This window comes from Accipiter gentilis, chromosome 30, assembly GCF_929443795.1.
Source record: "Accipiter gentilis chromosome 30, bAccGen1.1, whole genome shotgun sequence".
NCBI lineage: Eukaryota > Metazoa > Chordata > Aves > Accipitriformes > Accipitridae > Astur > Astur gentilis.
In genome coordinates this window covers 16683982-16698147 of record NC_064909.1, presented here as the reverse complement: position 1 = coordinate 16698147, position 14166 = coordinate 16683982, and the positions used below count along the sequence as shown (strand labels likewise).

The window sequence follows — 14166 nt, the reverse complement described above, 5'->3', positions numbered from 1 at the left end:
GGAGATTATGAACAGCTGCTAGAAGTTATTACTGTGATACAGGTAAATGAGGTCCATATTCCCTCCCTCTGCTCCTCCTTTTCCTACAACCTCTATGATTGACTTTGCACAACTGTGTTGCAGTAAAAACAGCAGCGCCTTGTTTCCAACATGATTTTACAGGGGCATAGCTGACTACTACTTATCTATCTGGAAAAGCATGTATTTCTTCTCAACAGTGAGACAACAGACGACATCCAGAGCCTGTGGGTTTTACTAACTTTGGTTAAAGCTCCATCCGCGTTGTATTCACAAGATCAGAGCACCTGTTAATTCACATGTATACCCTTCACCCAGGTTAAAAACACACCTCCATCCTTAAACAAAACAAATGCATGCCCCCCAGCTCCCCTGTTGCTATAAGCACCAGAGTCAAGATGGCATTAAAAGCTAAGGCTGTATCTTCACTGCCAAAGAGAGACATCTGTAAAGCAAAATAACTGCTACTCACAATAAATTCCCCAGACAGAAAAAAGAGACGGTGAGTTTTGGTGTCTTTAATTTTTAGTAATTATTCTTTTTTTACTGCAATGTAGCAAGGCAAGACCTGCTGGAAGGTAGGGTGTGTTGGCCTCACCTAGCCACCTTGTGGTAGACAGTACCTCTGCGTTATCCCTGCTGGAACTGACACAGGAACAGCTAGCCCAGGTATCTCACTTCAGCCCCAAGTGTAAGACTGACTCACACCCAGCCTGCTCTGACAGTCTGCTTTGATTTTCGTTTCAGGCAGCAAGGAACAAGATGCATTCAGTTTGTAGTTATTCAGATTGCTGGCCCAGCTTTTCAGATGAGCATCAAAAATCAGTCACTCCAACTTTGTATTCAAAGCCCAGCACCGACTTGCCTCACCTCTTGTGAATTTACTTAAGTATATTCTGTGGTCCATTAAGTAGGTGGCTACTCAGGGACACACCATTGACTTCTACACAGCTTCATAAAAGCTACCTAACTTAACTCACTGTGACAAATTATACGGCCCCACAGTCCTCTAGGTATTATATTCTTTTAGTGGGAGAGCCTGAATCAGAGCTTGTGTTAAAGGTACAACACACACAGAATGGAAATCTCTCTTGATCACTGGCCCAAAGCAGAGACTTGATAGGAGGTAACCGCTGTCCAGAACCAAAATTTTAAGCCAGGTTCTCTCTTCACAGAAGCACCAGCGCTACACGAGCCTCCTCAGATGTACAACTTCTTGCCTTACTGTAGCTGATACAGCACAGCTTGCTAAGGATCCTCTGTGATTTTAAAAGGGACAGAAATTAACTCAGTTCCAGATACATGAAACTCAGAGGAAAACCTACTTCTTGCAGGTTTGTCTGTTATAAGCCTTTACCTTATATGTTTAAAGAAGAGTAATAATATTGATACCAACACCATAGCATCAACGTACAAATTTGCTGGTCAGCCCCAGCTTTCGAATGTTTGTGCCGTTCCCCGATGTCTGCCTGCACATAACCTTGGAATCACCTGCAGCACTTTGAGGAAGCTTCCCTTTCTAGGATGGTATTTTTCAAGTTTTAAAGAAGCTGATCCTGCTGTCCTTGGACCAGTGACACTTTAACCTTTGGGTCTCGCTTGCAGCTGTCTGGCACAAACGAACTCTTGGCATTTCCTAAGAATCCCTCGCCGCTGTCCAAATAGCTCTCCCGGCCCTACAAAAGCCCCTCGATGCGTTTCGCACGGGTAAAGCGCAGCCCTCCAGGACAAGCCGCTAAGGGAAGCCGCGACTGCTCGGGATGGGGGGGGCACTGCGCTTCCCGCACCCGCCGGGCTGGCGCCCACACCGGGGCTGCGCGGAGGGGCCGGACGCGTGTCCCGGGGGGGGGGCGCGGCGGGGGACACACGCTGCGGAGGGTCAGCGGGAGCTGGCGAGGGGCGCTGCCCGGCCGAGGGGGGGGCGGCATGCAACGCACGGCTCACCTGCCGCGGAGACGTGGAAGAGGAGACGGGGGCGGGCGGCGCGGATGGCCGCCGACAGCCCGCGCTCGCTGCCCGGGAGGGCGCCTCGGCGCTCGGGCATCAGCCGCACCCGCAGCCGGCCGTCGCCGGCGCGGAGCCACCAGGCGAAGAGCTCGGTGAGGTTGAACTCCAGCTGCGCCCCGCCGGAGCCCGGCGGCGGCTCGCCGGCGCAGCCGTCCCGCAGGCTGCCCTCGCCCACCTCCAGCACCAGCTGCTTGGCGCGCCGCAGCCGCCGCCCGGCCGCGGAGGGCCCGCCGGGGGGGGCGAGCGGCGCGGCCCGCGGCGGCCCCCCGCGGGCGGCGCGAAGCAGAGGCGCGCAGTCCAGCCGCAGGCGGCACCGCGCCGCGGCGCGCCCCGGCGGCCCCAGCACCAGCTCCCGCACGTAGGTGCGAAACAGCGAGGGCACGACGAAGTCCACCGCCAGGCTCCTCCTCTGCAGCCGCGAGAGGCCGGGGCTCTCCCGCGGCCCCGCCGCCCCCGGGGCCAAGCTCAGGGCGAGGCAGGCGGCGGCCAGCAGGCGGGCGGGCAGCCTGCCCCCCGCCATGACCCGCCCGCGGCGGCCGGCGGCAGCCGCCCCGCGGGGCGCCGCGCCCCGTCCTGCCGCCCGCGGGGCCGGCGGCCGCGGAGCGGCGCCGGGGAGCGCTGCCGCCGGGCCGGTCCGCCCGGGGAGCGCGACGCCGGGCCGGGCACGCTACGGAGGCCGGTCCGCCCGGGGAGCGCGGGGCCGCCGCCGGGCCGGTCCGCCCGGAGCCGCCGCTGCGCGGGCTTTGCCGGCTCCAACTACCCGCCACAACGCAGGCATTACCCAGCGAGCGCTGACATCACGCCCGAGCCCGCCCGCCAGCAGCCAATGCCGTCCCCGGCAGCCGTCATTATGCAAATATACCGGGGGCGGGGCGGGCGGGGACGCGGCGCGCGGCGGGGGGGCCTCGTTCATTGAGAAAAAAAATGGAACGGCGGCCCCCGGTCTCCCCGCCGCCCGGTACGGGGGCGGGGGGGGATGCGCGGTCCCCAGGTACGGGGCTGGGGGATGCGCGGTCCCCAGGTACGGGGCCGGGGGAGCAGCCGTCCGCGGCCCGCAGCGGGGGGGCCCGGCGCTCTGGGAAGGGCCGGGCTGGAGCCGCACCTCCACATGGCCCGCCGGGGCCGGGCACCGGTCCCCGAACCCGGCCGCCACCCGCGGGTGGTGAGGGGCTCTGGGGTCCCGTTCTTCGCCTCCTCTCTCTCTTCTCTGCCTCTCTGGGCAGGCAACGAGGGACAGAGCTGTTCGTTTTGCTCTCTTTCTTTCCTTTCCTCTCTTTTCCCTTCCTTCCCGTCCTTCCTTTTTCTCCCTTCCCGTCCTTCCCTTTCTTCCCTTCTTCCTTTCCTTTCCCTCTTCCTTTCCCTCTTCCTTTCCCTCTTCCTTTCCCTCTTCCTTTCCCTCTTCCTTCCCGACCTCCTTAAAGGCTGCCGTCTCCAAAACAACCCTGGATGTCTTTCCTCTGCAGGGGGGGAAGAAAAAAAAAAGGTGACAAGTAAGGGGGGGGGGTGTGAAATCTTAGAGCATAAGTCATTCTAAAAAACTGAACAAAATTCTTCCATTTTGGAAGGAAAACAAGAGCCTTAAGAAAGGTTCATGCAACATTTTCCCCTTTTTTTCCTTTAATAAATACAATATAATTACTGTAATTACATTAGTTCTATGCCTTAGGATAGCTAATCATAACTCATTCATATTTCTGGAGGTTGCCTATATGAATTAATGACTTATTATTATCTCTTTAGTTTGATACTTAATGCATGTATATTTTTATAATCCAGGTACTTTAACTATATAATCATTAGAGTGCAATTATTCTGTCATGCGGTTATTCTTCTGCTTATATGAAATTAATGTTAATATACAGATATTGTGGAGCAGAACCACAGTGTAATGCCTCCATAATTGTAGTGCCGAAGAGTGTAATTGCAGGCGTGATGCTAGAAAAGGGAACCAAGATCTTCTCTGTACAGAAGAGTTGAGAAAGGAACTTCAGGGCAATCGCCGAAGGATTAGTTAGATAATATACTTCATACCAAAAAAGCCACTTTTGTGCCTTATTCAGCCTTATGGAGGTGGGCTAATTCAAAGCCTGTCCAAGATGGCAGCGATTCCCCAACTGACACTAACGGGCTTTGGACATACTCTCATTTTCCCCCAGCTCTTCTTATTTCACAGTCCATTAGATTCACTTGCCCAATATGTGAACCCTAATCCTTCACTTTTAGTAATAGTTTGGGGCTTGGTCTTCCTTTTGTTAGAGGAGGAAGACAACTGGAAACATACTGAAATGCATACAAGTGTTCCATAACAAAATGCAACACAGAAGTATTTCAGATTGGTCTGTATGCTTCTATTCCTTTGAGCTCAGATTCCTCACTGGAAAAAAAATGTTAAATGGACTGAATTAATCACAGGCCACCCATCTTTTCATTCAGCCTCTTCTTTTACTCTAGTGGATAGTCATATTAACGTATGCAATTGTGGATTGAGAACTACGTCCTCAAACCTGCCCTCTTCACCATGTTATTTTGGACTATCATCTTAGTCTGCCTGTGCATCATATGCTAGTGAGAAGAATGACAATTATTGCAGAAAATGGTATGCTGGGCGCAGGAAATGTTCTAAAAATCTCTATAAACAGTCTATTGTTGGCTTTTTTCCTCCTTGTACGTATCAGATTTCTATCAAATGAAGTCACTGCTGTGGGACTTCTACAGTTTTCAGGTCTCAATATTTTCCTCTGGGATTCAATCAGTTCGAGCCTAATGCTGGGCTCATTTTGGTGCTTGGTAAGTCTCCCATTGACTGTAACTGGGTAGACCCAGGACACAGTTCAAATTTTCAGCCCAGGTACTAGGAGCAGAACAATTTAAGTGCTTCCTTTATGCCCAACATCTTGCTAAGGTAGACCATGTCTTCTCAAATTTACTCTTTATCATGGAAATTCTACAGGTGTCTCACTGACCTTCATCTTAACCAGGAAATCAGAGTTGGGCCCAATGATAAGTCAGGCTGGCATGACTAGAGACTTTGCTCTCCTCAGAATGAGATAAAAAACACGTGGTGGCACACTGCAGCCTTCTCCCACACTCCCCATTCGTATTTGTGGGTGCTGTCACCTGGAGTTGAATCAGCCACTCTATTTCAGCCTCTGCCTTCTCTACTACATCTGCCAAAAAAGCTGTTGAGCTGGAGAAGGTTTTGTGATGTGCCTGACCTAAGAGAAAGGGAATTTGTTTCTGGTCAGTGTCACCAGTGTGGGCACTGTACAGACCCAAGTGGCTCTCCCACCTTTTGGGGGGATGTTCCTTTGGGGACAATACAGAAAAAGCCCTGAGATGCCTGGGGACAAAGATGAAGGGCAGGTGGGTTTTGCCTGCATGTGGGTGGCGATACAGCCCTACATTCCTAAAGCACACATGGCACTCAGTGAAATAACCTGCAGGTGCTAGGGAAAAAAAAAGTGGGGTTCTGAGACTCATGGCAGCTAACAGACTGTTATTTAACAGTCCCAAGGAAATCAGGTAGTGCATCAAAGTACGTAGATGTGTACTTTTCCCACTGAATTAACTTGTTTCATTCCCATGAAACACAAGAAGGTGAGAGCTGAAAACTGAAATGGTGTCTTTATTAATAGGCTTTAAATGAAATAGGAACAGCTGTTAATACATTGAAAAAGTGAAAATGGACCCATTAATGAATGAAGAGAGGCAAAGAAATCAATGCGGGATCTCCAGCTGTTGAGTTGCAGGCCTGCCTTTTTCTCTCCTTTTTTAATTGGTCTTTAACAGGAAGAGTGGTATGGACATTTGTGAAGGAATAGAAGCCTGGCCAATACAGCCGCTAATGAAGGCCAGGTAAGGAAATACTTTGTTCAACTCTGTGATAGGTTAGGATCAGCAGATCTGGACAATATGCTTCCCAGGGTTTTAATTTAGCTAATGAATTGACTCTGTCACTGGCAATTAATTTTGAAAAGCGGAGGAAAACCAAGGAAGTCTCAAAGGATGAGGGAGGGGGGGATTAAATACAGTACTAACCTTTACAATGGAGGAAAAAAGTCACATTGGTAGGTGTGCATTTCAGTGCCAGCAAAAAAGTGAAAGAGAACACGCCAGACAGGGGACTTCAGTGGCAGTGTAGCAGTGTGCGAGAGCTGAGAGGGTGTGACACCCCTGGAAGACACATTCTGCAGATAAAAGAAACCTCAAACATTAGAAAATTTGTGCCAGGAGAACTGTATTACCTGTTGGGGGTCTAACTGCAACTGTGTAGATGTTGGAAAAGACCCAGTAAATTTCACATATGCACATTCTAGCAAACTTTGCCAGACCTTCATGGGAAGTATTGCTAAGGTAATAGAACTGAGCAATGTCATGCAGCCTCAAAATCAGTCAGAAGACTATTGGAACTGGAGTACCGTGAGGGTATATAACAGACTGAGCAAGCATTAGAAATTGCTTTGTTTTAACGTTTCTGCTTAAACTTAGCTGAGAATGTAAACAGTGTCAGCTCCTTAGACAACACTGCCTTGGGAAGGCTTCACCACAGCCAAATGGGGAGACTGTAATTTGAACAGGTGTGTTAGTGTCAGCAAAGCAAAAGGAGAGAACTATTGTTGAGGAAATAACCCAAGCTATCAAGAAGGAGACGATTTTTAAGAACAGCGTTTTTCAGCTAGATTTTGGGAAGAAATAGCGACTACTGAGTATAAGCACTCCTGGTGGTGTACAGAAGAGAGATGCCATTTATGTTTTCCCCCTCCCACTGAGTTCCCAAGACAAGTCATTGGTTATCTGTACTCTGAGGATATGTTAGATCCAAGGTGCAGTGGCAAGGCCTCAAAGCAAAGTGTCTGTACACAAAAAAAAAAAACATTTCAAAGAGAGAGCTGAGGATGGGGACTAGTCCCAGGTAAAATTTTCTATATCTAGGCATGTTAGCTTGACAGGAAGAATACAGAGGGAACTGGCAATGAGATATGGCAATGTACATTTGGGACTGTGTAGGAAGAGAGCAGACTTTATGGAGAAGCAGCGGTAGTCCCTCCACACAGTGTGGTCTTGCTTCTTAAGTCTGGCGACCTAAACTGCCTGACAGGCATGTTAGACCAATGGGATCCAGTTGACAGGCCAACCTTTACTTCAGTAGAACTTCCCTCACTAGGGCTAGGCAGAAAAATTGCTGATCAATTTGCATCCGATTTATGAAAGGCATGGGTTGATTTTCTTACTCTCTGCCTGGCTGCTCAGAGTCCCAGGATGAGCGAGACTTTGATCCAGAGTTTGTAATTGAGGGGCCAGATCTGAAAGCCTGTAAATCTCAACTGTACTGACTTCAGTGAAGCTACTTTGAATTTACACTAATGAGGCAGAAAGTAGATTCTGGCTTTTGCTCATCACTTTGTAATCACTCTGGCTCCCCAAGACAAAGGCAGTGAATCAACAATGCTCATTATTTCATTTACTGCTTTTCTTAAGCTACCTGCTCTTTCTTTGGCTATTGAGTGTTTCTAAAGTAGCCTTCCATTTGCCAAGATAAAGCATAATAGCCTCTTTTATTACCTTCTTTTATTCATCTTCCTCATCAAGTCAATTAGTGTGTTTGCATTTTAACAGAGATCCTGCCCGAAAGCATTCTGGCTGCTAATGTCACAATTAGTGTTTCTTTCTGTTGGACCAATTATAGGTGATAATGTTACTATTTGACAGTGTTTGTGTTCTAATTAAGAGCCTGATTGCAAATTTGGTGCTCAATTCCAGCCAAGCTGCTTCTTTTTCATTGGGTATCCCCTAGTCTCAGCTTTCTACACATCCCTGGAATTACACATGGAAAATAAAAATAGATGAGTCGTCACTTGTATGAAATATTTTCTCACTTTCATCCAGATTAATCTCTCCTCTTTTCTTATTGAATAGTCCAAGCATTTTTTTTTCTTATTTGGTGAGAATCTTTATCAAGGACAGAGCATGCCACAGATAAAAGCAGGATGGAGCTTTTGAATGACAAGTTTAATCCATCACTTAATGCTGCACTTTCAAGTGTCAGCCATGAACCACTGATTGTTAATATCACCCAGCACCAAGGTGCATCAGTACAACAGTTTTACCCATTAAGAAAAACAAACAAATCAATGCTGGAAATGTGTCAAGCTATAAAATGGGAAAAACCACCCTATAAAGCAGGTTTTGGGACAAAAATGGAGTAAGATGGATTACTGGGTTTATAATAGAGGAAAATGCCATTCTTATTTCCAAAAAAAGAGATATCTGGTCTCCTCTTACTTTTAGCACTATGTAAAATAGCATGGGGACATTTGACATCATTACCTTTCCTGTATTCTGCTTGCCTCACCTTGCATAAATGCTTCTAAATGTGCAGCAGAGTTTACATCCCTTTGGATGCTAGTGTGCATAAGAGAGGTTATAAAGCATATGGGTAAGAACAGAGTGGGGTGGAAGCTGGTAAGCATCATGTTTGTGCACTCTGTGTTGTGATTTTCATACTATGTAGGATCAAACACATCACCAATGAAGTGTGATTTCTTCCCTCATCACCTGAATGAGCAATATACAGGCACAAATATGAACTTGCCTTGCTTCAGTGCCCTCAAGTGAATTGTGCTCACAAGAGGGAAAAGGCCAATTTTATGGCATTTGAAGTGATGGTTGAAATTTCAAAAGCAGTCAAGCTAGCTACAACATTCCTGTTTCACAGATACCGAAGGACCTTGCAGAGGAACTCTGTATGTGGGAAGCAGTTTCTCCAAGAGGACTAGTTGACCACATTAATTCAAAAGAGCTGTGTTGGGAAATAAAAAATGTTTCAGCAGAGTGTAATATGCCCAGTGTGAAGCCTGGTCTTATACTGACTGATACAAACCACAGTTCCCAGAAACAAGTCCTCACTGAAAAGCTGTTGATGTGGTTTGCTTTCACACTGGCAGGAGCTCTTGCTGCCCAGATACTCATTAGGCAGTTCTCAGTTGGGTCTTGCCTTCTCCCAAATACACTTATCTGAATAGACTGCAGAACCAGTGAAGTTTTGGATGCAGGTTCCCTGTCTCTGAACCTTGCAGAGGAAGAGCAACCTGTAGCTCAGCTTATCTGAGTCCCCAGGTCTAATGCTAATCACTTTATAGCTCAAAGGATTTTCTCTGTAGGTGCTGTGGACTTATAGTTCACTTATTCAGGGTTTTAGTTAAACATATGGCTAAAACATACAGACATGGTTTTGAAGAGATTTAGAAGCACAATCACTTCACTGTAAGTGCTGATATATGCAAGGAAATATTGTGTACATTTCTCTGCCTCCATTCCCTTACTGCTGTCATAGGTTGTCAGGCTTTTGAGGTGCTCAGGAATCCTTTTGAGGTCATGGCTTTTCCTCTGAAACACAGAACCTGTCTTCCTTGTGGAGCTATATCCCTTCTCCCTCAGCTAGTCCACTTCTTAAGGGGTGCATACTGCCTTCCTCTTTTTTGTCCAAACTTCACATGCCTGAAGTTCTTCTGAATTTTGTCCAGGCTGTCATGCTGTATGGCTTTCAAGGCTCCTACCGACACATGGTCTTTTTGAATCACCTGTCTGGGACTTTTCTACTCTGAACACCAGACTGTAGCCAAGCTACACTAGAATGCATTTCACATAAACCCCAAGCATTTGTGGTTTTGCTGTTTCAGAGCATCAGCCAGACTACCTCCTTAGTACGCAGATGTACCCCCCTCCAAAACTGCTGTGAATAAAATATTTCAGGTCTGCTTTCTAGACTTGTGGCTTGGCACATCATTGGCTTTTGAAACAATTTCTGAATTCCTTATAGGCAGTAACAGTCTTAAATCTCATTCTCTGGAAATGGAGCAAGTTCACTGAGGCTTTTCGGATTATCATGTTAGTTAGGATCATAGGTCACATCTTATCTTATTGCACATGGAGTGAAAATGACCTTTTCTGAGAGGTGTACTGTGACCTTAAATTCAGGCAGGTGTATGGATCCAATCATTTTATTTAATGTTTGTTGTGTTATCACAGAAGCATGATTTTTCCCATTTCAAAGCAAAAAATAGTCACAGCTATTCACCTTCTGTCTGTGAGGGTAATTTAATGCTGAGTCAAGCATTGCAAGAGAAATAATGAACAGTAAGTGCATATGCAAGAGACTTTAGGGAGTGGACTTCTCAGTCCGCTCGTAAGCTGATATTTAGGGCTGAGAGCAGAATCAGCAAACTGCTTAATGAAGATGAACCCTCTGCACTTAGGGGTTGCTTTTCCTCATTAATTTCCTAAAGTAATACTTCCCCCAAACTCAATGACTGCCCAAGAGTGGATGGTTGTAAGGTCTCCCTCAGCTGTTGGTGTGGGGGGAGCAGGGGGAATAGTGTCAGGAATTCCTGAAGAGATTTGCAGGGATATTGCCTTTCTGTGTGACAAATGTGTCAAATATCCATTTGCCTTTGCTCTAAACTTTTCAGGTTGGATAAAAAGGACAGTAATACTTACCTGCAGAAGATTTTCTTTCATATCTGAAAAATGTAATGCTGTTGCAAGCACGTTTGGAACATGTTTGTGATACTCAGTAGCAATTGCAGTGCCTAACTTTAAATGGGAAAATGTTGGCTGGGGGCCTAATTTTCGTATGCGATGAACAAACGCCTTTCCATTAGCTTCAGTGCAATTGTTGCTCAGCATCTGTGAGGTGTTACTCTGTGCTCCCAGATGTTGCTGATGTCAGCTTTAGACACGCTGCCAACCACAGGAGGGTTTTTTAATTAAAAAAAAAAAAAAAAAAAAAAAGGAATGACCTCATAATAAAAATAATATTTCATTTCATTGTAAATCCAGAAAAAAAATCAAAGTTCTGTATATTGCAGAGTGCATTGGAAACTGTCCTCAAGAGTCCTCTTCACGTGCCTGCCAATTGTAATGAAGCAGTTGGTTTCAGATAATACCCAGTGTAGATAATAGGTTGAAGAAACCAGAGAACTGTTTCACTGTTTCTCTTGGTGCAGCATGGCTATGAAATCCCACCGTCCTAATTTGGTACTGTTTCACAGGTGCTTTGGGGTATATAAAGGAGGAGCCCTGCTATCAGGGTCACAGAGCTCCAAGGCAAAGCTAAGGAAGCTCAGCAGGTCTCTTCCTTGAAGCACTGGTGATGCTGAAGACTGAAGGAAGACCATACAATTCTGGAATAATATATGAAAAAGATACCCTACCCTCATCCCTAGATGACTCTCTTCTTGGCAATTTTTTTCTGCTTGGATATTTACAAAAATGAAACTCATTGCTTGTGTACCAACATTTACTGAAATTTGAGAGGTACTAAGGTACATCTGCCAGCCACTATTATTAGCCTGGAGCAGCTTTTTGTTAATATTTTGAAGGTCTTGGCTTACAAAAGCCCCTCAAATTGTTCATGGAGACATGCAGACGTATCTGTAATTACTTCTGGTTTTCAAGTGGATACAGACACTAGAAGTTTATAAACATGTGTGCATCCTTCCTCTACACTAACTCATAGGAATTTGGTGATCCCTTCTGGTCCTCTGTTCCTATGGCAAAGAAAATGATAGGGCATAAACCAAATGCTAAATCTCCAGATCTTTCAGGTAATGGAGAAAAAAAAAAATCGAGAATAGGCTCTTTTCAAGGAAGTTCTGCAGCTCTGTATGAAGATATTCTTAGTGATTAAATAGGATGTTTTATAAAAGCTGCATAATCAGGCTAGTATTCTGTCTGGAATGCCCCTTTTCATCTTTCTATTCCATGTGAAGCTCTAATACTAACAAGCATAAACAAGCTAGGGTAAACCTTGAATTTACTGTTATTAATAGGTTCCAATCTGCTGCAATATCATCCCATGTCTCTCCAGGCAATTAAAGTTGTTTCTTGCTTTTAAAGAAGCTTTAATGGGTGCGGCCAATGGACCATCTATTATCATGAATGAACTCAATTACTATCTTAGTCACGATCAATATTTGCTTACACCAAGTTAGGAAAAATACTGAAAGCTTATAGAGTGGTTAAATGGCTGCTGGTGTTAAGACAGCAGGAAAGCCTGAGAGCATTGAGAAATGTACCCTTAAATAAGTGCAGTTTGTCTTGATATTTCTGAAGTCATCCAGGAAATAAGTGCTGATGATCATCTTTTCTGACACTGGTACTGCAAATTTGCATCAAGGAGATAAAGACTTACCAAGTCTCTCAGTGGGGAAGGTTAAAAATTAACTCACTGTTTCCCCAATATGATGAAGAATGTGTTCTAAGAAGAAAATTCACTACAAAATGCTCTGCAAATAAGCCAAGCAGATGTACATTCATGTTCACACATGTGACTGGCCTAGGTGGAAAAGCCACTACTAGATAATATCTCTAGTCTATTGCCAACCAGCTCTGTAACAACTTAGTGGAGGAATACTGTGTCCCAACAGGGTGACTTTGCTTCCCCTGCAAAGGCAGCACACTGGGGCCAGAAGAATTGATAGTCTCATAACAGACTAAAGAGCAAGTTTCATCAGAACCACACCAATAGCAGCCCGATGAAGTTGCCTGCATCATCCCCATATGATGATTTAACCATTCCAGAGTGGCGCTATTTGGTGATTCAGATGTTGGAGGGACAGTCCGGAGTTTCTGAACTCTGTGTTACATTTTGTCTGATTGAGTCACTTAACATTTCTACTTCAGTTTCCAGTTTTAAAAACTGGCTTCATACTCTGTGATTTGAAAGGCAGCTAGGAAGAAAGAGGTTGAAAGAGTAGGAGAAACTAACAAAAGAGGTCCCAGACTTTAGGATAGTTGGTTTCCTTATTCATTTGTGGGGGTTTGGGGGGTGGGGGGGGTGGGTGTTGGTTTTGTTGGTTTTTTTTTTAAGTTAAGGCTACCTCCAGGGCAGTCAGGATATTATTTTGACCTGGAAGATCCTCAATGACAGAGACTGAAAACCTCCACCTTTTACAGTTTTTATTGGCTGTCCTAGATGATTAAGGTTGTCTTTGCTTTAGCACAGCCATGAAAGGCTGACCTATATTTCAAAACAGGCTAAGAGACTATTATTTTCTTTGGGCCCTTCTTGGACGATGTCCCAGAGTACCCACAGAGCCTGCCAAGCAAGCCATCAGCAAAGGATTACAGATTTCTGATGGAGAAGTTTGTTGATGGTCTATTCCCTACATTGCGACAGAAACATTCTGGCCAGGTGAAAGGAAGACAAGAGCTTCCAATTAATCATTTACACTTCACAAATGAATTGTTAAGTAACAATGGGTCAGTCATTTAATCTTGCTGAATCTTAATTGTCTGTCTTGAAAAAGAGCTGAGATCACTCTCATATGCATGGTATATAGTTGAGAGACTGTTGCAAGTACTAATTTGTATCATACTTCACAAAGATGTGAGAGGTCATGCGAGACTAACATTGGGAGTGACGCTGGGCTGGGTTCTCAGTTACGCTGAGTCCACTGAGGCAACAGCAAAGGGTATTCGCAAGGGTGGAGCTTTGTTTTTTTCTCCATGACTTTGTCTAGTGGCTTTTTGAATGCAGGTAACACTTTGTAAAGATTGCTTTCTGAATAGCAAAAGGCTTAGCTGAATTCAAAGGATGATGAAAATTAGTGTCAGAAAAATGCATCAAGGTCTATTAAAAAGTTGTGGCTTCCCCCCAAAAGCTTAGACGTCAGCTTTGGGGGCAAGTAAGTATGATCACAGTAGACTGTTCTGCAGGTCGTCTGAGACTTATTGGCCTGAGGATCAAGGGCACTAGCCAAACCAAAACATCAAAAAGTGGTTTGATTTGTTCAGACCTGAAACAAACAGGCAAACAAAGGAGAATAGTTTTCCAGCACGAAATAGTCCCTTATTCCCCTCCTCCATTTCCTCCCATCAATCATTTTCAATCAAATAAAATGTCAGTTGGTTTTAGGGTTTTTTTTGTTTGTCCTATTTCAAAACTTAAGTGTAAATGTTTTAATGAAACATTCCCCTTTGGGAAACAGCAAACAAACAATTTTAGCCTTCACTCAGAAATGTTTGTTGCTAACAAATTTAATATCAACATGAGTTCATAATCAGATTTTGACTAACCTAAACCTGCATTTTTCAACAAGTGCAATATTCAAACAGAAAAGTGTTGAACCCTGAACTAGC

The 14166-nt window shown here is 45.4% G+C and overlaps 1 protein-coding gene across 1 annotated transcript in view; it reads right to left on the bottom strand.

Annotated features, from left to right (window-relative positions):
* The window catches only part of ALK (ALK receptor tyrosine kinase), a 318128-nt gene extending 315915 nt beyond the window's left edge, over positions 1-2213 (bottom strand). Inside the window, exon 1 of the mRNA XM_049833894.1 lies at positions 1963-2213. Coding sequence (XP_049689851.1) covers positions 1963-2062 — 100 coding nt within the window. The 5' untranslated portion in view covers positions 2063-2213. The remainder of the gene's footprint in view (positions 1-1962) is intronic.
* Between the last annotated feature and the right edge of the window lie 11953 nt (positions 2214-14166).